Genomic DNA, 27,149 nt, shown 5'->3' with positions numbered 1-27,149 from the left:
GTGTGTGTGTGTGTGTGTTTGTGTGTGTTTGTGTGTGTGTGTGTTTCCACACTAAGGCCATGGCTACATGACAGTGGCATCAGCAGCATCAGGAAGACACAATTCTGTTGATCAGATCTGCCATGAATTTTTACCTTACCTCATTTTGCCTTGTTTTATAATCTGATCATTTTTAAATTAAAAATAAGCTGTTATTACAAAACCAACATATGTGCACCTTAGAAAAAAATACAGATATGCAAACAAACCTTGTATACTTACCTTCCAAAAATTAGGACTGTTAATTCCTTACTATTTATGGTTCCAGATATTTGCATGTGCGTTTATGTGCCTGTACTTTTACCAAATGAGCTACACTAATTTGCTATTTAAAATATTTTAAGTTAACACAACTCTCACTTCATGTCTCTAAATCTTTATCCCATTCTCCACTTTGTAGTTCCTCCAATTTTCCTCAGAACATCCCCCAAATTGCCCAAATGAGGATCCAGTCTGAGACCATGTATCACATTTGGTTGATGTATCCCTTGAATCTCTTTTATTTCTAGTATTTAAAGAATCTTTTCGTGACATTAGATTTAATAAAGAGCCAATCAGTTGTCGGCCCTGCAGAATGTCCCACATTCTGAATATTTTGTTTCCTTCCTTATTGTAGTACTGAGTTAGTATATCTGGTTCCTCTATTTACTTTAAACAAGAAGTTAGATCTAAAGGTTTCTTGAATTTAGGTGAAATATAGTTGCCTAATATATATCTTAGTAATTGTGACGATGGGTTTATTTGGCTGATGCTGAGGGTTTGGGCTAATTAGCCTGCCTACACTCAGGAATGCAGAAAGCAAGTTGTGAGTAGCAAAATCAACTCAAAGTGGCCCATCTGCCATCAAGTTTTGTAACAGAAGCAGTGAAGTTAAATCTACTCTTGTCTGATACTTGTCTCAGTGGCCTTGCCGTTGGCTCATATCCTATTGACGGCACTGCTCGCTATGCCACATTGAGCAGCTGGCAAGTCAGCTTCTGTGCAGTGCTTTACAGGACAGTCATAAAAGCAGCCTGCATGTGTGGCGCACAGGCTACACTGAGTGCTTTGTGGGCGTCGCTTCTTCTGCTCACCCCTGCAGGTGGCGTGTTTGTTAGCACATTTGCCAGGAACGGAGTCCCGGTTTGTGTCTGGTCATAAGCTGTCTGAACCCAGAGCCCTGAGCTCTGCTTCCTTTACTCTCTCTGCTGCTTTTAGAATGTTCTGTTTTTATTGTTTTTATTTTCCCATAGAGGTCTAGGATTTACTTTTACATATAGATCAGATTAATTTTGTTTGTATGGATACCTAGTTGTTTCAGTGCCATTAACAAGATTTGGGCTAGCAAGCTCAGAGAATACTGGAATCAACATCTCCCAGTCACCTCTCTCTGTTCCTTTCTTTTATTGATTGATTGATTGATTGATTGATTGATTTCAAAGAGGAAAGGAGAGGGAAAGAGACATCAATAATGAGAGAGAATCATTGATCAGCTGCCTCCTGCACACTCCACACTGGGGATTGAGCCTGCAATCCAGACATGTGCCCTGACCAGGAATCCAGCCATGGCCTCCTGGTCGACACTAACCACTGAGCTATGCCGGCCAGGCTGTCTGCCCCTTTTTCTCCCTACTCCGTTCCTCCCCCCCCACCCCCACCCCCCGCAGACTGCAGCGAAGTCACACTGGGTAGCTAACTGACGTTTGATAAGCCATTGTCACCTGATGTTCATGCTGCTTCAGAACATGGGAGAAATATTTCTGAGTTTCTACCTTTCTCATTTTAATGAGACTAGCAGTGTTTCTCCAGACAACCCAGTCCCTCCTTGCACATCCTTTGGGGTGGTGCATTGTAGAAGCCCGATTCTAGGTTCACTTTATGCAAGCGCCTAAGTGGCACTGCTGACACACCTGAAGTCTAAGAATTGCTTTTAATCGTGAGGGATGATACCAGCGCGCACTGAACGGGGCTCTGGGCCATTCTCTCACTCCACAGATATTCCCAGTGTTTGCGAGTGGGGCCTTTGCCTCCTTGCCCTGTCCCTCCACCTCATCCTGCTACTGGCTGGCTTTGTAGTAAACTGTAACCCAGTCTCTACAATCAGAGCTCTACTGAGAACTGGGACCATGCCCTGACACTGGGACAGCTAATACCCGCAGCCTAAACGGGTGCCTCCTTCCTCAAGTCCCCACCCCCCACCCACCCAGCCACCCGCCCCCGTTTTGTGCCTATCTTCTATCCCATTTTATAAAAACCTTTGTAGAAAAGGATGTTATACTTGGGTAATCTCCAGACTGTTAAGACTTGTCTAATTCCTCTCTAATACAAATATTGAAGTGAAGCCTGACTATGCGCTTAAAAAGTTGGGTGCCAATAGATTTAAACTAACCCAGTAATAGGCAAAGCACAGGTCAGAAGCTGGGTTCACAAGGTGCCCTTGACCTCAGGACCCATGGTTTTAAGTAGTATTGGAGTAGGTGTTCAATATGGGTTTGTTAAGCTTAACTGCATTACCAATTCTAATTTTTTTTTGAGGGGGGGGGAGTTTTTTAAAAACTTCTGTTTCTTAAACATCAATGCTTTTTTTTTTTTTTTTACTATGATGGTTTATTTGGGTATAGACTTTTGAAATATCCACATCACACTTAGAATTTCACATTTGGTGGCATTAAGTTATATAATTAATTTGTATTCCAGATATACGGGTTGAAGGGAAAAACATTCCCTGCATAATAGTGACCCTATTTTTCAACTTTAAAGACAAGTGATTTTCACACGCTCTCTAGATATGAGACAGCCTAGGAGAGGCAGTTGGTATGTCTAAATGTTTGCATTTAGAGGACATGCTCATGTTTCCCTGAACAACAGGACACACTATCTGAAGCCGTGCCTGTCCCGGACAGTCTGGGATGTGTAGCCAGCATGCAGCAGAGGTTCCAAACTTAGTAAAACAAAACAAAAGATTAAAGCGTTAGAGCTTGTCCTTCCAAATGCCACTTCCCACGTTTTTCCTCCACCCCATCCCAGATGGTAGGAGAATATCCTCAGTTTTGCAGTGTGGCTTTTGGATAATTAATTCTTCTTTTTGTTTCTGTTTTTTAAATGTATTTTATTGATTTTTTTACAGAGAGGAAGAGAGAGGGATAGAGAGTTAGAAACATCGATGAGAGAGAAACATCAATCAGCTGCCTCCTGCACACCCCCTACTGGGGATGTGCCCAAAACCAAGGTACATGCCCTTGACCGGAATCGAACCTGGGACCCTTCAGTCCACAGGCCAACGCTCTATCCACTGAGCCAAACCAGTTAGGGCTTCTTTTTGGTTTTTGTTTGCTTGTTTTTTATTGTTTTTAATCCTCACCTGAGGATATTTTTCCATTGATTTTTAGAGAGAGTGGAAAGAAAGGGGAGAGATAGAAACATCCATTGGTTGCCTCCCGCACATGCCCCGGCAGGGGCCAGGGATCGAGACTGCAACTGAGGTACGTGCCTTTGACCGGAATCAAACCCAGGATCCTCAGTCCACAGGCCGACACTCTATCCACTGAGGCAAATCAGCTAGGGCTAAATCTTCTTTTTGGATTTAGATAGAACTAATCTTTACTCCAGATGAAGTATCTCATCCCTTTCAGGCATATATTTTATATATATCTATATATCTATATCTATATCTATATCTATATCTATATCTATATCTCCCTTTTGGTGAGGCTGGGCTGGGTGACCAGAAATTCTGAGCCTTTGGTATGAGCAGAACTGTTAGCCCCATCCCTGTGCAGTTTGTTTAATATTGAAAATCCTTCAAAGGAAATAACTTGAGCGTTTGTATGTCTCCCCTCACTAAGGGACTGAAGTCCTCATGTTTTCAGAAAATTCCTCCTGGCATAGTTTTGACCTTGGAACAGACTTGTCGACAGTAATTTTTGAGTCCATGATATACCAGGAGCTGGGTAAGATCCCAGGGCCACCGAGAAAGCGAGCAGGATCCCTGCCCCCAGGTCTAGATGGTGGAGTGGGGCAGGGTGGCCAGTCAGGGTCGGTCAGGCCATTGTACGTACCTATGTGAGCAGTGTTGCGATAGCACACATGTGCAGAGCTGTGGGACCACGTAGGCTGGGAGGCCGGGTAAAAGTGTGCCAGACACAGTCATCTTTAGGCTGTTTGAAGAGGATTTAGTCAATCAATTGTAAATTAAATCTGTAACACCACTGTGGCACCTCAGAGCTAAGAGTGTACCATTTCCCAGACTCCAGCATGGGATCGCTGACGCTCCTGTGCTGCTCACACTCCCTCTCACTCAGCACTGCCTATGTCATGGGTTGCTCCTACAAACATGTTTTCATTGTTTATAAACATTCTTGAAAGAGCTCACACACTCAGTTTTATCTGTCTAAATTCCAGCATGACCGAACTGAATGGAAACGGATGGGGCATTGTTTTCTGTTTTCTGTGTTATGGCCGGTTCAATGGCCAGATGAGTTATGAGGGAAAGGCTGCCGGAGCTGGTGTATTCAGCCTTTTGCTTTCTTAATTAGGGAGTCTCTCCTTAAGTCCACCCACCCCAGAAGGAAGTGAGCGGCCGAATGAAAGGCTGCTTAAGCTACTGGACACTGTTTTGACCACATTCTTTCTTAATATTTGAACTCTCTAAGGTTTCATATCCAAAGACTTAATTTTAAATGAAGGGAAGTTTATACATAAAACATGAGTGTTTGAGACATTTATATTAAAGTTGGGAAGAATTCATTTGAATATTATTTGGCATAAATCTGCTGTTACAGAGGCAGCAAAAATAGGGCCCAGCCAAAAAAAGAGGACTTTGTTTAACTCCCTCTGAAATTTCATCTGTTTACCTCAGCATTTTTTAAATCATCTGACTCTTTGCTAGTGTTTTATTGTATTTCCAAGATTTTTATTTACCCTCTGCAGTGAAGAACTTGGGGTTTGTTTTGGCATATGGAAACAAACAGAAAAGCATGATTTTTTTTTTTCCTCCAGTAACATAGGTTTTCTTTCATTTAAAAGTGACACTGGAGGCCTGGCCAGTGTTGCTCAATGGTTGGAATGTCGAACTATGCACCAGGAGGTCATGGTTTGATTCCCAGTCAGAGAACATGTCCAGGTTTCCGGCCCGATCCCGAGTAGGGGGCATGCAGGAGGCAGCCGATCAATGATTCTCTCTCATCATTGATGTTTCTATCTCTCCCTTCCTCTCTGAAATCAATAAAAACTCTATTTTTTTAAAAAGAAAAGAAAATGAAAGTCCCCAGCCCCCTCTCGCTGGTTTTAGGGTAGCCAGTAGAAGGCTCATGGAGGTTGCTTCCAAAAGTGCTTGAGTTTCCAAAGCACAGAATTGGAAACCCAGTGTATGACTCGCTTAACTTTTCTGGTTATTAGGTTGTAAGGACTTTTTCAAGTGACAATTTTTATTGTAAAAACAAAAATCACAGTAGGGGGAAAAGATAGAAACTAGCAAGAAGAATTCGAAGCCAGAACTGAATATTTCCACTCTGAATGTCATGGCTACCTGTGAATAAATAATTGGCCTATGCCAAATTTTCTTAGTCCCAATTATTTTGTGTTTATTCATTCAGATAAAAAATTCATAAAAAGAGGTCTCTTTGCTTGCTTGCCAGTGAGGAGAAAAGGAATTGCTCCTCCTTTGTCGCAGCAATGCATTCCCACAGTGGGGTTGTAATGGAAGGGTCTTTTCCTGCACTGCCTACATTAATGCCTCCTCAGCACTATCTCTATTTAATCTCCTGCTGCCCCGCTTCCCATCTCCAAACCCTCAGCAGCACCTGATCTTATGTAAGAGGTAGACATTCCTTACTCAGAAACAGGCTCCTTGAAGCCAGGGTTACAGGGAGAAATTGATAATCAAATCTTTCCATAATAAGGCTAAAATGTGAATTACTTAAAAAAAAAACAAACAGTAAATCTCTCCAATCATTGCTGCATAAGATAATTTTAGGTGGACGTACGACCATTTTATTTTCAGAGTCATGCTTTTATTTTATTTTTAATTGTAGTTTTTGTTAATCCTCACCCGAGGATGTTTTTCCATTGATTTTTAGAGAGAGTGGAAGGGGGAGAAAGAGACAGAGAGAGAAACATCGATGTGAGAGAGACACATCGATTGGTTGCCTCCTGCATGCTCCCTGGCTCCCTGACCAAGGCCAGGGACCAAGCCTGCAACCGAGGTATATACCCTTGATTAGAATAAAAACCGGACCCTTCCGTCCAATGGCTGATGCTCTATTCACTGAGCCAAAACTGACTAGTGCTTTTATTTTAATGTACATTAGAAACATACCCAGCAAAATGGTAGTAACACAGAGTTTTTCGTTATTTTAATTTATTTTGACATTCAATATTATTTTGTATTCATTTCAGGTGTACAGCATAGTAGTTAGACAGTTATATACTTTACAAAGTGTTCCCCCAACATTTCCAGTACCTACCTGGCACCATATATAATTACTAGCTATATTCCCTATGCTATACTGTATATCCTCATGACTATAACTATCATTTGTACTTCTTAATTTCTTCATCTTTTTCACCCAGATTCTCAGGCCCTCACGCCTCTGGCAACCTCAGTCTGTTCTCTGTATCTATTAGTCTGTTTCTATTTTGTTTGTTCATTTATTTTGCTCTTTAGATTCCACATGCATATACGTGAAATAATATGGTATTTGTTTTTCCTTTTTAAAAAGCAATGTATTTGTTTTTCTCTGACTTATTTCACTTAGGATAATACCCTCCAGGTTCATCCATGCTGTCGCAAATGGTAATATTTCATTCTTTTTCATGACCAAGTAATATATATATATTACAGTTTCTTTATCCATTGGTCTATCCAGTTGAGTCACTTCCATAGCTTGGCTATTGTAAATAATGCTGCAGTGAACATTGGGGTGCACATATTCTTTCAAATTAGTGTTTTGGGTTCACTAGCCAAAGTACATTTTTTTATATATATTTTATTGATTTTTTTACAGAGAGGAAGGGAGAGGGATAGAGAGTTAGAAACATCGATGAGAGAGAAACATCGATCAGCTGCCTCCTGCACACCCCCTACTGGGGATGTGCCCGCAACCAAGGTACATGCCCTTGACCGGAATTGAACCCGGGACCCTTGAGTCCGCAGGCTAACGCTCTATCCAGTGAGCTAAACCGGCTAGGGCCACTCTAATCCTTTTTTAAAAAATAAATTATTTACAGATGGGTAGTTTTTAATTAACTTTTAAAAGAACTTCTACTAATGAGTAATTTCCTGCACCCCCGTGATTGACGGCCACTCGCCAATGTCGATGTGCTTGAGAAACAGGGGTCTCTCTCACAACTGGCTTTGGTAACATTTACCACGTGTAGAGCCCCTTGCTGGGGAATTTGAACTGTTCTCCTCTGACCTAATGATACCCCCTTTCCCACATGCAGACTGTCGGGCGGGAACTGCTGCTCCATTTAATTGACTATCTCGTAACCAACGATGGAAAAGACTTTGAAATCACCCGTTTAATCAATAGTACCCGGATACACATCATGCCTTCAATGAACCCAGATGGATTCGAAGCTGTCAAAAAGCCTGACTGTTTTTACACTAACGGAAGGTAAGGAGGGGCTAGTCCAGTGATGGCGAACCTATGACACGCCTGTCAGAGGTGACACGCGAACTCATTTTTTTGGTTGATTTTTCTTTGTTAAATGGCATTTAAATATATAAAATAAATATCAAAAATATAAGTCTTTGTTTTACTACGGTTGCAAATATCAAAAAATTTCTATATGTGACACGGCACCAGAGTTAAGTTAGGGTTTTTCAAAATGCTGACACGCCCAGCTCAAAAGGTTCGCCATCACTGGGCTAGTCTATCTTTATTTAAAATACAACAAAACAATAAAAAGCTCCCCCCACCCACTCCTTTTAAGGGAGTCCCTGGGCCCTGTGCGAGGAGTTAGGGGACCATCTCAGAGCCACATCACTGTCGCGCTGAAACCTCTCCAGGGCTGCCTGCCCTCTCCTGTGCCCTCCTTACTGCTTCGTTCGCCACTCCTCCTCCCTCACCTGCTTCAGCAGCTCCGGCAGCCTGTCTTCTGGACCTTGCGGTTCTTTCTCACCTCAGGCACCCTGCACTTCCCACTCCTCAAACAGCACGTCCTCAAAGACTCCTGCCCTGGCCTAGCGGGCATTAGGTCCCTAATGATGCCCATATCACCTGCATTTTACTCTCAGAGCACCATCTTCAATGTCCCATTTCCTGTGTAACGTCTAAACTATACGCTCCCTGAGGTCAGGAATCCTGTCCATTGTGTTCGTCAATCCCCAGGGCCCAGCATAGTACCGAGGCCCTCAATAATGACCACTGGGTTTATTAAGCCAGTACGAGAACTAATCAAAAAGAAGAGTGAGTCTCACAGTATTTTTTTTTAAGTGAACAGATGCTCAAGATTTTTCCTTCATCATAAAACAAATATGAAGCTTAGAACCGGATCACTTGGCCCTTTCTCTCATCTCCTCCCAGTTCAAAAGGCTTGCATCTCTTAATGGCCAGGGTTCTTTCAGATCCGCAGTTGGGTTCATCGCATTTAAGCCTCAGCACAATCTTCTTTGTAGTGTTAGCCTTTTTGTGGAAAATCAGCTTAGTCTGCCCACCGTAGCCATTCTGCTGCCTGTCCCAACGCCGCTGCCCCCGCGCACCCGGAGAACCCTGGCCTCGCCCTGTGTCACTTTGTGGGGTTGGTGCTGGCCACTTACAGAAAGTCCGGCGGGTTTTAGGAACATTTGCCATGTTGGCGAGAGCACTGTCAGGATGGAAAGAAGTATTTCTGACTTAAACAGTTTATTTGGTTTCAAGCTGCCTCAGGCAGTTTGGAATTTCTCAAATGTATAATATACATTTATATTCGTGCAACTAAAAGTTTGATTGCTTCTACCCAAAATAAATAAAATCTCACATATGACCCCCTTCAAGGTTCTCTAGCATATTTAAACATGGCCAGAACCCTTTCCAAGTAGCACCTTCCAGTGGTTTCTGTTATCAAGTACTTTGTAACAAACCACCCCAAAATGTTGGGTTTTAAAGCAACCTCTTTTTTATTTACTCTCAATTCTGTGAGTTAGGGATTTGGGCAGCGCAGCAGAGATTAGGGTTGGCTAAGCTCCGTGCATGGTGTCTGGGCCTCCGCTGGGGTCTGGCTGAGACAGTTAACGTGGGACCACATGTCTGGAGGCTCACTTCCGATTGTCCCCTGGGTTCCTCATTTCTCTGTGTGGGCTCTCCACGTGGCTAACGTTGGGATCTCGGGGTTCCAAAAGGGAGTGGAAAGAGCAACAGCCCCCAAATGGAAATACTCATCAAACCTCTGCTTACATCCCAGTAGCTACTGTCCGCTGGTGAGAGCAAGTGGCAGGAGAGGGGGCTGCATGTTGTGTGAATGCCAGGTGTGGCTCCCTGGAGGTGGCCAAGGCAACCGTCCACTGCCCTGCACTCATATTTGGAAAACCCCCTGGAGCCCAAACAAAATGTTTACACATTGCATGAATCCACTCCCGCACATGCCATCAGTAAAGCCTAAAAAATTCTTTCTTTTAAAGGGAAAATAATAACTTCTATGACCTGAATAGAAATTTCCCAGATGCTTTTGAATTTAATAATGAATCAAGGCAGCCTGAAACTGTGGCAATCATGGAGTGGCTGAAAACAGAGACGTTTGTCCTCTCGGCAAACCTCCACGGTGGTGCCCTGGTGGCCAGTTACCCATTCGATAACGGTGTTTCAGGTAAGCAAACTCGGGCTGAGACTCTGCCTCTGAATGGGGATTAGCTCTCTCCCTAGTAACTTCGCTGGCAGGGGTAGAAAGCACCTCATTTTCTCAAACCTGAGCCATCCTTCCTACAACTTATAAACAGTAGCTGGACAGTATGGCTGAATTGACAAGCAACAACAGGATTGCTTGACATTCACCAGTGAAACAGTAAAATTGGGATTTCGATGACCTCACAAGAGGCAGCATAGCTAAGGGAGAATAAAACTAGAACAACTTACCTTTCTTTGCTAATGATCCTATATAATAAAAGCCTAACATGCTAAGTGTCCAACCATTCGTTCAACTGTTCAACTGGTCACTATGATGCACACTGACCACCAGGGGGCAGACACTCCAGTAGGTTAGCTTGCTGATGGGGTCTGACTGATCGGGACTGGGCAAGATGGGCTGGACACACCATGGAGCTCTCCCGTGGCCCCTCCCTGGCCCTGATCATGCACCGGTGGGGTCCCTCGGCCTGGCCTGCACCCTCTTGCAATCCAGGATCCCTCGGGGGATGTCAGAGAGCTGGTTTCAGCCCGATCCCCGCAGGCCAGACTGAGGGACCCCACTGGTGCACAAATCTGTGCACCGGGCCTCTAGTATGAGTAATAATTGCTGACTCCTCTTAAAACTCTGCAGGATGAGGTATACCCAAGACCTAAAACATGACAGCAGTTTCATTGAACCCCTACAACACCCAAGGAAACTTGGCCGACCTCCGGAAATCGGCAAGAGTGACTAAGAGGATACTTAACTGTTTAGCTGAGGGAGGAGGAGTTTGGATTTATAGATGGCTTATTCTGTGTGCTGTCACCTCGTGTGTGCACATTACACACTGGGAAGGAAGGGGAGGGGGCATTCACGGACGTGGGTAGAGGATTTCTCTCTAAGCAGTGAGAGCCTCTGAGTGTGAAGTGCTGGTGTTCCTGCTCATGGCACTGTGTGCTGCCTCTGACCCTAATGTCAGCACAGTGGTCTTGGTTTGTCTTTCACATACAGCAACGGGGACGTTACACTCCCGGAGCTTGACCCCCGATGATGATGTCTTTCAATATCTTGCAAATGCCTACGCCTCAAAAAATGTCAACATGAAGAAAGGAGATCAGTGTAAAAACAAAATGAACTTTCCGAACGGGATTACAAATGGGTACTCTTGGTATCCTCTCAAAGGTGAGTTTCTCTCCATTTCTACCAGCTCCTAGTGCCTGCACCAGGGCTACCAGCTGGTTGTCATAAGTGTGTTAGGCACCGTGCGGTCCCTTCCATCATGAGAGCAGTGGGGGTGATCGCCGTTTGAGAGATGCTCAGACATGTTCCTCACTGCCAAGGCCGCCTTCACTCACTCAGATGCTTGTTCAGCGTTTTCTACGATGAGTCAGGAAGGGGTGCCAAGAAAGATGAACAGGTCACAGCTCTTCACCCCCAGTTTGATAGGGAAGGGTGACATGCAAATAAGTCATTGCAATGGCAGTATAATTAAAATAAAAATAGAATTGAGAAAAGGTTCAGTGTACTGGGGTGTAGAGCCAAAACACAGGAGGAAGTGGGAAAGACCTTGGAGAAACGTAATGCTTACATCTCATCTGATGGGACAGCTGCGGCTTAGAGCCAGGGAACTGTTGTCAGGCCACAGCGAGTCCCAGTGCTGCCAGATCTTCCAGTTGATAGAACAAGCTGGATTTGGACATGAGGGCTCATGGTTTTAAAGCCACTTTGCAAGCTAAACAAAATACTCTTCAGACTGGATGCAGTGGGAGGGGGCCTCCAGTTTTCCAACCTCGGAACAGGATGGCCAGTGAGGGAGGGAAGGTAAGGAGACTGCCAGGTAGGGAACATGGGAGGGGGATGCTCTATCAGAAGGAATAATATAATCAGAAGCCCTAATATAAGGGATGTCAGAGAACTCATCTTAGTCTGGGAACTGAGAGATAATAGGGACCTAGGATGGAAGGACGAGAGGGAAAACAGGGTGCTGGAGTGGGTTTCCATGGCCTCAGTGGAAAGTGCCCCCTTCAAGGCTGGCTGGCCTGACTCTCCCAGTTATGAGCTTCTGCACACAGGCCACTTACCCGGTTGTTCCTCTGGGTGCAGAGGTATCAGAAGTCTTGCATACGCTGGCACTGCGGTGTCTGGGTGCCTTGCTCCAGCTTTCCAGGTAATAGAAATAAGCATAGACCACGAGTGCTAGGCAGCAGGACCAGCTAGATACCACGACATCCCAGACTTCTCTGCACTGTCCTACAGCCTCCCCACCTCCAGCTTCATCCCTGCTCATCGCAGGGAGGAGAGGGCCCTTCCTGTCCAGTGGCAGAGCTGTGCCTCGGATACGCTGTGTGCACATTTCCTGGCAGATCCAGATGTGTGGGAAATTAGCGAGGAACCCGATCTTGCTGCCAGGAATTGTTCCAAGTGTGCCTGTGTGTGAGCTGTGTATCCCTCGGAGAGGAAAAGGCAGGCAGAGCCAGCTACTTTAAGGAGCTTGAAACAAAGCATTCCGGCTCGGCCTGGATGTTTGGCAGCCAGGCCTGACGGGCCTTGTCCAGAGGTGCACACAGTCTCCACACTGGGCACTCTCAGTCCCCCGTGCTTTGCACACCTGTTTTACCCTTAAAGTCCTACCTACCTGAGACATAGCCATCCGCCAAGCGCTTTTGTTTTGATTCTCTCTCCATTTTTTCCCCCTCTTCTATTTCACGGTGAAAATGAGGTCGGAGAAATACAAAACTCTATTTTAAAAAATAGAAAGGACAGAGAAATTCTTCCTGGCTGGAATCTGAACCTACATAGATACTATTTAATATTCAAATAATATTTTGATTTATTTTGACCATTTTTTTAGCATGAAATTTTTTTCTACTTTAGTACTTCCCAAATACCCTGATGGAGTTGAGAACATGTATTTTATTGGGCAGATATCAAGTATAACAAATTAAAATCTGGCAGAAACTACTTCCTTCAGAGTTACTATATTTTATCTCATCAAATCAAAAATGCCATTGATTGTAAAATACGATATACTACCGAGAAAGCAAGAAAGAAATGCTTCCAGCCAAACTAATGACACAATGATATTTTTTTAGCCATCAAATTTTAGACACATCCCAATTCAGAGATCTTAAAATATGAAAAGTTTTGCATCTTAGAAAAGATGAAATATGATTATAACCCGTTGAAAACAGGCTCTCCAGAGAGAAGAACTGGAAAGTGTGGGTGCCAGCCACCCAGAGCAGGAGTGCCCGGGCCTCTTGCCTCTCGAGAGTCAGCACAGTACCTTTTCCTTCCCAGAAACAGCTTGATGTCATGGCTGAGAGCATGGCGGCTCGAGCAGGAGCCTGTGCCCTGGTCTGTCAACCTCTGGCTAGAATCCCTGGGCATGTTACTCACCATCGCTGATTAAGTTTCCTCATCTGTAAAATATGGGTAACAATTGCTCTGAGGCTTAGATGAGTTGATACAAAGCTCTTTAGGCAGTACCTAGCAATAGTGAACACTCATTAAATGTTGGCCATGATTATTCCTCCAAATTAGTGTACTACTTAGCTTAAAAAATTTTTTTAAAATATTTTTATTGATTTCAGAGAGGAAGGGAGAGGGAGAGAGAGATAGTAACATCAATGATGAGAGAGAATCATTGATCAGCTGCCTCCTTCCCCCCGCCTCCATTGGCCCGAAACCTGGGCAGTGTGCCCTTGACTGGACTTGAACCAGGGACCCTTCAGTCCACAGGCTGATACTCTATCCACTGAGCCAAACCAGCTAGGGCTGTATGAATATTTTTAAAGAAGTGTCACTGTAGTGTACATCTGTTTAAAATGTAATTTAGGAAAGCAAGATCATTTGAAGCATCCTCCCTACCCCTCACTTAATTTTAGGCACAGTTGAACTGCAATCAGCTGTGATCTGGTTGCCCATATGGGAAGATTTAGGGTTGCCCGGTCATGCCTGGGTAATGAGATGCCAAGCCCTGATTTTATATGCTAATGTGCCAACTTCACCTTTTCCTGTTTACGTGTACTTTCCGTGCAACTGTCTGATTCATTGGTCCTCAAGGGCTGGGACTCTTGGCTCCACTCCAATTTTAAACCTTAAAAATATTGACTATGTTTGTGCTTAGGTGGAATGCAGGATTATAACTACATCTGGGCCCAGTGCTTTGAAATTACGTTGGAGCTGTCATGCTGTAAATATCCTCGTGAGGAGAAGCTTCCATTCTTCTGGGATTCCAACAAAGCCTCGCTGATTGAATACATAAAACAGGTGCACCTAGGTTTGTACGATTTCCTGATTAGTTCCTGTTACAAAATATAACATCTAGCAGAACCTCTGGGCTGAGAAAATGCAAGCCCCTATTTGTGTTTTCTCAGTCCAGCCCCACTTTCGTGCACAACTAACGGTTTAAAATTCTCCGCGTGAGCGTCTGCAGTGTGTGAGAAATGCAGTGCCCGTAGGTTCATATAAGAGAAAGTATGATGTATGCTGCTTTAATGTGGGGATGTGATATCGAGTACTTCTCATTGTACATGTTGAGTGACCTGGAGAGCTGGGAAAAGATCGGGAAAACGGGTTGTTACATCATCACCCAGTTAGAAAAGAGCCAAGTTTGCTTGTCACCCGCCAGGCCATGTCACAGACTCAGGGGACATCGGACATGCCGATGCACCGTTAGCTCTCACCCCTCCCACCCTTCACGCTGCCAAATGGCCTGGCACCGGGCATCCTCCCGGCCCGTTTTTTGACAGCTCTCTGGCCTTGATCACAGATGGACAGACCGAATGTGGGGAGAGTGGTCGTTCTCAAACGTCAGCCCTGGGGAGGGGGGGGGGGGGGGGGGGGGTCTGTTAAAACACGGATTTCCGGGTCCCTCCCAGGGTGTGTGTGATTCCGTGGGTCCTGCATGGTTAGCATCTCCCGGGGGATGCCGACGCTGCGGATCCAGAGAAACACCCGCTGGTGGTGGTGATGGAGTCACACACAGTTCACTGGAGCTCATTTGACAGCCTGTGTCTCTCTGGGCGAGGTGGGTGTGGAAGGCTCTTCATTGCCAGAGTTAAAGTTATTTTTCTCCATTCAGAACGGCTTAGGGGAAGAAATAGCAAGAAATGACACAAAAGTTATGCTACCACATCAAGCCACAGTGGGGGGGGGGGGTATGTTTGTGTTGAAGAGGTTTGTATTGTGTGCCTGCTGCATAATTGCATCATTCCTGTGACTTTGTAGATGCTTCCCACCTGCTACCAAGGAGGGAAAAGTAAGAAGCACAGAGGTACAGGACTGAGTACAAGGAGAATTAAGAGCTCTCCTTGACCATTAATCCAAAAAATGGGTGGCCCCCTACCTTTCATACCTATTTTCCCATTCCCGTGCCCCCTGCCCAACACAAGTACACGGAGGTTACTGGTGACCTCCCAGGACTGTATCTAACTGGCTGAGACATATATGGGGTAGGTCGATTCCCTATGGCAGATGCTACAAAATTGCATCTTTCTTTTTCACTAGCATATTAATACCATTTATTTATTTATTGTTAATCCTCCCCCGAGGATATTTCTTCCATTTGAATTTTAGAGACTGGGAGATGGCGGGGAGAGGGGAGAGAGAGAGACAGACAGACAGACATTGATGTGAGCGAGACACATAGATTGGTTGCCTCCCATACATGCCCCCAACCGGGACCGGGGACCGAACCCGCAACCCAGGTATGGGCCTTGACCAGGAATCAAACCTGAGACTCTTCGGTGCACAGGCCCACGCTCTACCACTGAGCCACACTGGCCAGGGCATAACATTTATTAAGCATATTATTGTGCCTTTCTCCTTTCTAATTGTCATCAAAGTTTGCTTGGGATGCTCTCTTGCTTAATATTCTAGTATTTATCCACTAGATTTTCCTCATGAGACACATACCAGCTTAACCTTTCTACTGTATTTCTGACTGTATCGGTCCTTTAGTGTGTACTCTGCCTATCTTTTCTAAAATTTCTCCTCACCAGCATCAACGGTGGAGGGTCACTGAACATGCACTGTGCTCCACGGAACTGCACCACTATTTTTTAAATTCGTTGAGGTTACTTACCAAGCACGGAATTAAAGCAGGCCCTGAAGGAGCTCATCGAGCTGACATAACATTGCCAGTGAAGGAGCTTTGTAAACTGTTCGATAGCATACAAACTATAGCATAGCTGTTGCCATTATTAATTTGGAAGGCGTACAAGCCCCTTTACACGAGGTCTTATAAAGAATCTGTATCTGTCTGGCTGGCTCTATAATGAGATATGCACAACTCACTTAAAAATGTATTCATCAGCACACCAACCCTGCCCCCTTGTGGTTTAACACAGAGGTGTCGTTTTTGGGGGGTTTTTCTAGCTTAACATGAAACCCTATTTCAAAACACTGATACAGTGTCGTTATTGTTACTTGATAGATAGAAAGAAAGGTTCTCTTCATACTGGTGCCCAATAGGCAGCCAAAGAATATCCTTGTTTGTGGGCGATGGGAGCAAACACCTCCTTCTTGGTATTGTTCTGGTTTAAGGAAATTGTTGGTATTTGTCAGTCGCACTTGTTGGTACAGTTTCACCGCTTGCTAAGGAAGATGCCTCAGATTTTGATCCGCCTGAAGCCTCGGAGGGGGCTGGCCAAGAGGACAGGAAGGCCCACGCTATTTTGTCATCTGCCCATGTAAAACCTTGAGCACGCCACTTGTCCAAATGCAGTTCCAGTCGTTCTGGGCTCTCTCTTCTACCCCCTTGACCTATATATCTGTTAGGCCATATTGTTTTGATAATTATACCTTTCTTGGTACAGTTTGAAATCAGGAAGCGTGATTCCTCCCACTTTTTTTCTCAAGGCTTCTTTGTCTATTCAGGGTCTTCTGTGATCCCATATACATTTCAGGATTAGTTCTAGTTGAGAAGAACGCCATTCGTATTTTAACAGGGATTGCAGACCTCAAGGCCAACATAGCAAAAGAGGGTGAGTCTGATTCTAGGGGCCTGGCATGCTTGTCCCCCTCTCTGGGGAGAAGCAAAGATGAGCGGGACACAATGTTACCTGTTGCTGTCCTCTCTCCCCAAAGCAGACCTGAACCCTGAGGTTTGGGGGATGGCCCGCAGCACCCAGAAACCTAAGCAACCTGTCCTAAGAGAACCTGGTACGTGCTGAGTTCCGGAAGCCTGTGGGTCACAGATAGCTATCTGTCAATCTGTCACCCGACGCAGAGTAGGTGGCAACTGGTCATCCGGGGGAGCAGGGAGTGGACACGCCATCTCCGAGTCCCACCCAGCGTGGACTCTGCATTGTGCCCGGCAGATGCAGTTCCAGTCCTTGCCAGACACAGGCTTTTCATTCGCGAAGCTGATACATTTCCAAGGGAAGGAGAGCTTTACATTTCTCTACCTTGTTTTCAGGTGGGCCCACAAAACTCAAGTCTCAGACTTTATTCTCCATTGTTTATTATCTGAGCTTTTTCCAGAATTTTCCTTTTTTGTTCCCCTGATGTAATAGTACTGGCTCTCTCTGCATCTCTTTGGAGCTACTGGTCTTTTTCCAATATTTCAATTTCAACTTATAAAAATAAATTGTGTCTTCTGGTAAAACAATTACTCCCCTCTAAAGGAAAGGTTTGATGGTGCCTGGACAGAATATTGTAAAGACATGGAAGGTATGAAGACAGCTTTTATTTGGCTGATGTATGGGGTTTCCCTCCAATAGAAACTCCATATTTAAGCATGGTCTGTGTTTGTTCAGCAACAGTGACATTCAAATACCCCAGCCTTCCCAAGCTTGAAGAACTGACTCTAGGTTTGCAATGTGAAATATAGGATTTAAAATGAGAAGAGTTTAAAATGTAAATGGCCTTTTATTAACTAACCATAGTTCTGAAAATTTTTTTAAAATATATTTTATTGATTTTTTACAGAGAGGAAGGGAGAGGGATAGAGAGTTAGAAACATCGATGAGAGAGAAATATCAATCAGCTGCCTCCTGCACACTCCCCATTGGGTATGTGCCCGCAACCAAGGTACATGCCCTTGACCGGAATCGAACCTGGGACCCTTGAGTCCACAGGCCGAAGCTCTATCCACTGAGCCAAACCGGTTAGGGCCATAGTTCTGAAATTCTGAGGTAAGGGGTTTGGTGTTGGTTCAGTGTGGGCTCTGGAGACTAGCATGGACTCACAGCTAGGCTATGCCACGTAGTTGGTTATGTGAGTTTGAGAAGGTTGTTGAATAACCCAATACCTTAGTTTCCTCACCGTGTAAAGCTGTGGTAATAACATTGCCTACCTCATACAGTTGATGTGAGGATTCAATGAGAAAATGCACATTAAGCACTTAGCATAGAACCTGAAATATACTAACTGATCAATAAATATTCAGTTATTAGTAATGATAAGACTCCATCAATCGATTCCATGCTCCCAAGTAACCCTGTGATTATAATTTTGTTACCCATGTAGTTTGCCTTACGGCAAGACACTATTGAATCCCTTGCATAGATAATTACCCTGTTGTAAAGTAATACATTGGTGTTGTTGAGTTTTGTTTAGGATTTTATGGAATCTACCTGTGGCAAAGTCACAGTGCAGTTTGGTGACTGAGAAAACAACTTGAAAATGACAGGAATGGATTTAGGATTTTATGCTTTCTCATTTTGATATAACATACTTAACCTGTAAATCAGATTGGTAGCTTGATTTTATTTTAATTACATTAAACATAAGTTTACCAAGTTCTGGATCAAGGTGGTGATGTAGGAGGATCCTGAACTCGCCTCCTCCCACAGACACCAAATCTGCAGCTACAAATGAAACAAATTCCTCTGAAAGAAACTCAAAAACTACCTGACAGACTCCTACATATTGAATGAATGAGAAAAAAACACACACATTGAAACTATTGGAGAGGCTGAGACACAATCTTGCCATAAACCTTATTCCAAGTACAGCACCCACAATCAGGAAGGAACTCACAACTCTGTTCCCTGAGGTGTGAAGGGTTTGAACCCCACATCTGGCACCCCATCTTTTAAGAACTGCACTAGAGAGATGAGCCCCCAAAACATCTAACTTTGAAAGGTGAGGGTCTTGCATCCATGAAACCCACAAGGATATAGAAAACTAAGAAACAGTTCTTAGAGGGCTCATAAGACTCTCCTGGCTATCCACCCGCAGAGACAGCCAACTGAGAAATGCCCAGTCTCTCTTTGAAAGAAGCCTGTTTGCTTGTCGTAAAGCTTCAACCCAGGGGGCAGGCCTCTAATTTAACCCACATCCAGGTACCTACTGAAATATTCTCCATAGATGGAGACTGGCAGGCACCATCATTCCACCTCCCTCCTAGTTACCAGTATCTCCACACCCTCTCCTTCCCCCACAAAAAAAAATGTGACTAAAATATTGGCAGAGGATCTGAATAGAGATTTTTCCAAAGAAGAATAACAGCCAACAGGTACATGAAAAGGTGCACAACATCAATAATCATCAGAGAAAAGCAAATCAAAACCACGGTGAAGTGTATTGCCTCCCACCTGTTAGAATAGCTACTACCAAAAAGACCAGAAATGACATGTTGGCGAGGATGTGGAGAAAAAGGAACCCTTTTGCACCGTTTGTGGGGATGTAAACTGGTACAGTCTCTGTAAAAACAGCATGGGGGTTCCTCAGAAAGTTAGCATAGAATTACTGTGTGATCTGGCAATTCTACTTCACGGGGAAACACTAACTCGAAGAGATCTCTGCACCCCCATCATGTTCACTGCGGCATTACTTACAATAGCCAAGACATAGAAGCAACCTAAGTGTCCATCAACGGATGAATAAAGAAAATGTGGTATATATTTACAATGGAATATTATCCAGCCATAGAAAAACGGTGAAATCTTACAACATGGATTGACCTTGAAGGTGTGATGCTAAGTGAAATAAGTCAGACAGAGAGATACAGAGAACACCTTGGTAGCTGCCAGAGGCAGGGGGTAGGAGAAATGTGTGGTCAAAAGGTACAAACTTCCAGTTCAAAAATAAATTAAGTCCTGGAGATGTAATGTGCAGTGTGGTGAATATAGTTAAGAATACTGTATTGTAATTTGAAATTTGCTAAGAGAGTAAATCTTAAAAGTTCTCATGATAAGGAAAAAATTGTAACTGTTAACTAGACATATTGTGGTGATCATTTCATAATATATACATACGTCAAATCATTATGTTGCATACCTGAAACTAATATGTTATATGTCTATTATATCTCAATTTTTTTTAAAGTTTTTCTTCTCAAACATTTTATTAACTCAAAACAGCTCATAAATATTGGGCATATTTTACTTAAGTAATTACAATAAATTTTTTTCATATGCCATAAATCATAGTATTAACATTTAATTCTCGTTTTGCCTTACAGGTATAAAGGGTCAAGTTTTTGATCAAAAGGGAAATCCATTACCCAATGTGATTGTAGAAGTCCAAGACAGAAAACATATCTGCCCCTATAAAACCAACAAATTTGGAGAGTATTACCTCCTTCTCTTGCCTGGCTCATATACGTTAAATGTAAGTACACAGTTCTAGTTATTGGTATTAAAATACTATAAAATTCACAATACTCACTCACCTAGAAGGAATATAAAATATGTCTGGCAAGTCCAAAAGTAGTACATGAGGACAAAGGAATAGACAACATCAGACCTGCCTGTGGCCGGGACTGAGAGAGGTGAGCATGATAGGAACAAACCAAAAAAAACTTGTTTTTTTCCCAACTGGCAGTTAATATTTTTAATAAAGGCTAAATCCTATTTCTTGTGATACTTTTTATGATAAAAAAAGAAGAAAAACCTCATTAATAATAATTAAACAATGTAGCTAGAGTACTTGCAAGCTTTATGAAATACCATTTTAATGCCCATTTCATGAGACATCATTTCTGCTATTAAAAAATAGATTTGGCCCAGCCAGTGTTGCTCAGTGGTTGAGCATTGACCCATGAACCAGGAGGTCGGTTGATTCCCCATCAGGGCTCATGCCTGGGTTGTGGGCTCCATCCCCAGCAGGGGGTATGCAGGAAGCAGCCAGTCAATAATTCTCTCTCATCATTGATGTTTCTCTCTCTCTCTCTCTCTCTCTCTCTCTCTCTCTCTCTCTCTCTTTCTCTCTCTTCCTCTCTGAAATCAATGAAAATATACTTTAAAAAATATATTTGGATACAATTTCCTTAGGATTCATTATAAGTAAAATTTGATGCACAATATTTAGCACTATATTAAGCGATAGACATATCTTGCAGACCTTTCAAAAGCAAATGATAAGTTTTCCAACCAATGCAAGTAGAAGTTCAGGTTTTAATTTTAATTTAAGATGCATGTTTCTGAGTCATTTCTTCCTGGTAGGAAGCATGCACTGGTTTGAGCCCAGGTAAGCTTATGTAAATGAACTAAATGAATAAGTGTCTGACTTAGTTGTCCAGATTGTGTCTCTTATTCTTTGATGATATGACTTTCCTCTAAGAAATTCAAGATTCTCCACTTTGCTTAGTGGGTCTAATGTCAAGCGTAGCAGTTGTTCTGAGCAGAGCTACTCCTAGGAGAAGGTAGTCTATTCTGTAGGAAAAAATGGCTTTGCATTTCATTATTTCATCTTCAGGACATAATAAAGGCATGGCTTTCAGTTTATAAAACTATAGAATTCAGAGCCTCCCTGCTCCACAGGTTATTCCTACAGTGCCCAGCAGCGGAGCTCATCAATTGCTAATCCTTTTAAGAATCTCTCCTCCTACTGAGTGGCTAGAGCTGGAAACCTCAACTCACTGTGACTCTTTGTATAAAAAAGGCCCTTTACACCCTAACCGGTTTGGCTCAGTGGATAGAGTGTCAGCCTGCGGACTCAAGGGTCCCAGGTTCGATTCCGGTCAAGGGCATGTACCTTGGTTGTGGGCACATCCCCAGTAGGGAGTGTGTAGGAGGCAGCTGATCGATGTTTCTCTCTCATCGATGTTTCTAACTCTCTATCCCTCTCCCTTCCTCTCTGTAAAAAATCAATAAAATATATATATTAAAAAAGGCCCTTTATTTTCCTGTCATGTGCTGTGACATTTCCATTCTATGGGGGGAGGGGGTTTCCTTGTAGTAAATTACTTTTATGTAATCCCATAAGTAAGCCACACCTTCATAGAATAGTTATGAATAGTTCATTTCCAATTAGACCAATACAGTACATGTTGGCTTTACCTACTAGTTCTAGGACAAGATTGCAAGGCTAGACTTTGGAAATGGAAATGAATGGCTAAAATACATACTAATTAACGGTTATATAAATGTTCCATTCTTCTCTCTCTTCACCATATATATTAAAAGCATCTCTCAGTGGACATGATCTATAATTAGTTTAGCATTTGTTCTATTTTTCCTGATCATTTCCCCCAACAACAACAAAAAGTCCAGCTAAAGATTCAGACACATATGAACAAAACCAGGTAAAATTAAAGCTTTATAAGGAAACAGTAAACTTGTACACTTAGATCAGCTGCAAGGAAATGGAATAAATTAAGAAAATAATCCCACTTACAAAGGATCTTGATACCCAATCAGGATATTAAGTACAGACTTGGACAAGAGAAACAGCTCTTTACCTTTAATCTCCATGAAAATGATGGGGCAGGATCAGTCTACCGCTTCCTCCTGCTGACTTACACCTCTAGATGAAGGACCTGTCTTTATTTCACTTTGTAATCCTTGGCAACAGCATTAACAACTATGGTCCATATCAACAGGCATTGGGTAACTCTTTCAATGAGCAGCACTGAAGTGGTTACTAGCCTGGGAGGCCTGGCAGGTTGTTCTATGTGTTTCATAAAGGCAGCATTTGAGTGGTGGATATTAGTGTTTGCACCACAAAACATCTGAAATCATTCAGATAATTGTTTCTTGTTTCTTCTCAGGTTACAGTCCCTGGACAAGAGCCACACCTCACAAAGGTGATTATCCCAAAAAAATCCCAGGACTTCAGTGCTCTTAAAAAGGATATTGTATTTCCACTCAGAGGGCAATTGGATTCTATCCTAGTATCAAATCCTTCATGTCCTATGATTCCTCTATACAGTATTTTGCCAAGCCACTCGGCCGCAACAAAGCCTAGTCTGTTCTTATTTTTAGTGACTCTTTTTCACATATTGTTCAAATAAAGCAAAATGTGAAACTCAACCCCACCACCACCTGGAATCAGGGATTACACACGCCAGGTTACTGCAAATCTAACTCCCTCTGTGAGACAACTGGCCAAACGCCACCGTCCTTCCCTAAGAAGACAAATGGTTAAATCCTGCAACGAGAAATGTGTGGTGATAACGAAAGGAATGATTTCGTTTTGATGATGACTAGAAGACACCCACCTATCAAGTACTGCCCACTTACACTTCATTTTAAAGTCATCTTAGAAATTTGTAAGAAGTTAAACTTGAGGAGCAAAAATGAAGCTCCTGCAAGAAGAAGAAAAAAAAAAAAACAAGCTAATTCTGGATACAGAGAGACAGATGAATATAAGCAATGAACATGAACATTTATTGACCACCTATCACATACAAGACCTTGCTATGAGTGCTATATATGAAGAGATAGTGCCATATATCATTAGTTCTCAGGAAAGGGGAAAATGATAACAAGACTGGGAATATTTAGCTTTGCAAATGTTCTAAGGAAATATGAGAGAAAATAGGCAGCCATGTCTCAGTGGCCCCGGAAAATATGGGCCTAATAGGATGACAAGGTGTTGCCTACAGAATCCCAAAAATATGGGTCCTTTAAGTGTCCCTGCTGTTCTGCACCTGGATGCCACAGTCCTCTGTCATGCTGATAACCCCCAAATGTGTAATCCTAGCCTCTTGCCTGAGCTTCAGACTCACATCCAACTGCCCACTGGATATATATCCACCTGGATGTGACCAGAGGTACCTCAAACTCATGCGAAAATGGAACATACTTTTCTCCCTAGAGCTGCTCTTCCTCCTGTATCCTGTCTCAATTCCTGGTACCACCGAACCTGGGAGTTCTCCTTGATACTTCCTCCTCTGTCATCCCATATATTCCATCAATCACTAAAGACTATAATTATTGATTCTACCCTCCCTCCAGGACTACTAACACTGCCAAGTTCCGGCCGTCACAGCTCACCTGCACCACTGCAACAGCTGTACCGTCACTTGCTCCCAGCTTCCTCCTCTTCAGATCCATCCTCCACATGGCACTGGGGAAGGGGGTCTCTTTGAAACAAAAGTCAACAATCTACTGACACCTAATGTCCTGCTTTGTCCCTGTGCCTGGAATGCCATTCTGACCCACTTTTTCTGTCTCCTCCCTCTTTTACAACTCGGTTTAGGCATCGACTCCTCCAGGAAGCCTTTGCTGACCATCATTCCATTCCTTTCCATCTCACCTCCTCCCAGTCAATCTGGGAACCCTCCTCTTTGCTCCCCAAAGAGAACAGGTTACCTCTACTATTGGATTTACAACACTGTGTTATAAACTTCTCCTTCCAGGTACAAGTTTTCTCTAGTAGAGTGAGCTCTTTGGGACCAAGGGGCTAATTTGTTTGAAAAATGCATTTTTATATCCTCAGAGAACATATTAGAAGTTGAATGAATGAACAAAGGGTTCCAGCAACCTGCTACTCCCAGTCTCTCCCAGAAACTGAATAGGGCTTTGAGTTAAACTAGATTCCATGCTTTGGCAATTTCTGGTTCCTAGTAATGCTGACAGAAGAGTGTTTTCATATATGTATCAAGAAATAAATTCAAATACGGTGCTTTTACTGGACTTTGCATTTATCCTAAGCTTTGTAGTAAAGGTATGTTACCTGTTAACTCTAAGACTACCTTTTTTATTACTGGAAAACAAAATTTTTATCATTAGTACTCAATATGAAGCATTTATTCTCCACTATAATGACAGTTAACCTAACTTAAAACATTATATAAGGGGAAGTATCAAACAGAAAATGAAACTATACTTGGCTTGGAACATGGTGAACGCTTGAGAACCATACATGAATGGGAGGAACATGGGCATTTAGGACCTATTCTCGTGCCAAGCTTATTCTGTCTATACAAAATCACACATGTTTAATAGAAACAAAATTTATAATCTTTTAATCACTTCTTTAAAATCTGGCAATAACCTAAATATCTTGATCATTTTTATTTAAATAAACCATAACTTATTATACTTGAAAGCATATGTTAATATATTACAGAAAATGATTTGGTATATTACATATAAAAGTATATGAAATTTGGCTTGATTTGCCATTAAGCCCTAAAGAATTTTTCAATCAGGCATTCTGAGTTCTAACTTTTCCTTTCCCAAGACAGCAAATTTTTTTCCTTTTTAATCTTATTTTTTACTCTTTTATTGTTCATTTTTAAATTAAATTTATTAGGGTGACATTGATTAACAAAATTATGGTAGCAAGTTTTGAAGAAACATGAACCAAAATCTGAATTGGTTCATGAGCCATAACGTTAAGGAAATGTTTTTAAAATCAGAAATTTTATCAGAATCAAAATTATTTAGAGATAAGCAAACAATTAAAATAAATCTCCAAGCCAAATCCACGCCAAACCTGAACTTAATTCTGAGCAGGTTTGGGGTACATATTTTCAGCAATGCCCTACGGTTTGTAGTAAGAGTTAGTAAGTACAGCTACACCCTCCACTAATCCATGAAGTGTCCAAGAGGAGAAACAACTATGGAATTCCGACCAGGTCCCCACATCTCCCTGCAGAACAGCTTCCCTACTGTTCCCACCCTCCTTCACTCCTCAGGTTCTAAGTTCAGATATAACTCCTTTCATAGAGAAACCGATATGGTAAAGGTTTTCAAGATAGAAGAAAAGATAGCAGGTGGCAGTAAAATGATACTTAGGTGGGAGCCCTGGGTGCAAGCCCACCCCTCACTCAGTGTCCTTACCTGTAAAATGGAGGCCTCTGCCTGCCTGATTCTGTGACTGTCAGAAGCGGCAGTGTGAGGGCCGCACTGGTGCTGTCTTTGGTGCTTGCCCGGGTGGAGGAGGGATAATTAACACGCAAGTGGTCAATATTTTGAAGGCTGTGTAACTTATCCAGGACCAAGTCTTTTGCCTCAGATACAAACAGAATTGGTCTGAAAACAAATGAAACGTTGGTTAGCTAGAATGATCATTTAATTACACTTAAGGAAACTTGCATGAAGTAACAGTTTTTCTGATGTAGGTACTCGAATTATGTAAACATGAGCGAATCTTTAAAGAAATGTTGCTAAATCCCTGCCGGTGTCAGTGTTAATTTTGGTGCCTCATTTAACACATTCAGACTTGAGTGGTTGGATGTACTTGATGTTTTGTTCCAGAAGCAATTTTGCGTGTTGTACCTGTAGAAAGTAAAAATATCGGGCACTTGATTGGAAATAGAGTTTCCTTGGAAATCCAGAAAAATGAGCCTAGCATATTGTCTCACGGCAACAGGATAAGTTGCACCCTGAGAAGTTTGATTCTTATTGTACACAGTGAAAACACAGTTAATGCCTATTTTATGACAGATCCCTTATACCTTCCTCATGACTTTAGATTGAGAGAGAGGGAGAAAATGGTTAAAGAGAAACAAAAAAGTTAATAACACCTAAAACAGAAGTTTGGGGAAAGTCTAACTTTATTATACACTTTATGTCACCAACAAGCAGGTATTGTACTGTATTACTTACAAACTTTTATCATGCTTTAGCATATTAACTATTCCACAGTCTTTTATAGATATCTCTAAATGATTTTTGAAGTTTTCTCAGTGACTTTCTAATTAAGAACTTTAAGTGTACAAATTAAGAATGTAAACTTTTATTGGGTATTGGCCATGACTACCTCTGAACTCAGTAAATCTAAAATGTATCTTATTCTCAATAAATTAATATTCATGTAAACCATGGATGCTGTTTCTTTCCATTACATTACTTTGAAAACAAATACTTACACAAGTGTAACAAAGTCCACATACTAGAGAACTGATTACCACTGAATAAAGCCTGGTAAAGACCAGATTTAATGACCCTTTATGAAGCAATACTATAACTCTTCAAAGCCCAGGTAGTTCTTTCGTAACTTTATGATATACTAGAAGCTTAGTGCATGAAATTCGTGCACGGGTAGGGTCCCTAGGCCTGGTCAGCGATCAGGGCCGATCTGTGGGGCAACCAGTTGGGTGATGGGGGGGGGCCCCCTACTGGCACCTGCCTTGGCCAGCCTGACACCACCCGCTCACCAGCCCCGCCCACTGCCGCCACTGCTCACCTCCCTCTGTGGTGCAA

The 27,149-nt window shown here is 42.7% G+C and overlaps 1 protein-coding gene across 1 annotated transcript in view; it reads left to right on the top strand.

The window, feature by feature from the left end:
- Nucleotides 1–25,367, top strand: part of CPM (carboxypeptidase M) — a 75,412-nt gene extending 50,045 nt beyond the window's left edge. Inside the window, exons 3-8 of the mRNA XM_005856608.2 lie at nucleotides 7,462–7,634; nucleotides 9,620–9,804; nucleotides 10,834–11,004; nucleotides 13,949–14,101; nucleotides 20,234–20,382; nucleotides 22,763–25,367. Coding sequence (XP_005856670.1) covers nucleotides 7,462–7,634; nucleotides 9,620–9,804; nucleotides 10,834–11,004; nucleotides 13,949–14,101; nucleotides 20,234–20,382; nucleotides 22,763–23,005 — 1,074 coding nt within the window. The 3' untranslated portion in view covers nucleotides 23,006–25,367. The remainder of the gene's footprint in view (nucleotides 1–7,461; nucleotides 7,635–9,619; nucleotides 9,805–10,833; nucleotides 11,005–13,948; nucleotides 14,102–20,233; nucleotides 20,383–22,762) is intronic.
- Nucleotides 25,368–27,149: the final 1,782 nt, after the last annotated feature.

Source organism: Myotis brandtii, unplaced genomic scaffold, assembly GCF_000412655.1.
Source record: "Myotis brandtii unplaced genomic scaffold, ASM41265v1 scaffold1037, whole genome shotgun sequence".
NCBI classification, from domain to species: Eukaryota; Metazoa; Chordata; class Mammalia; order Chiroptera; family Vespertilionidae; genus Myotis; species Myotis brandtii.
Note: the sequence above shows the minus strand (reverse complement) of the source record. Positions and strands in the feature narration are given on the sequence as shown.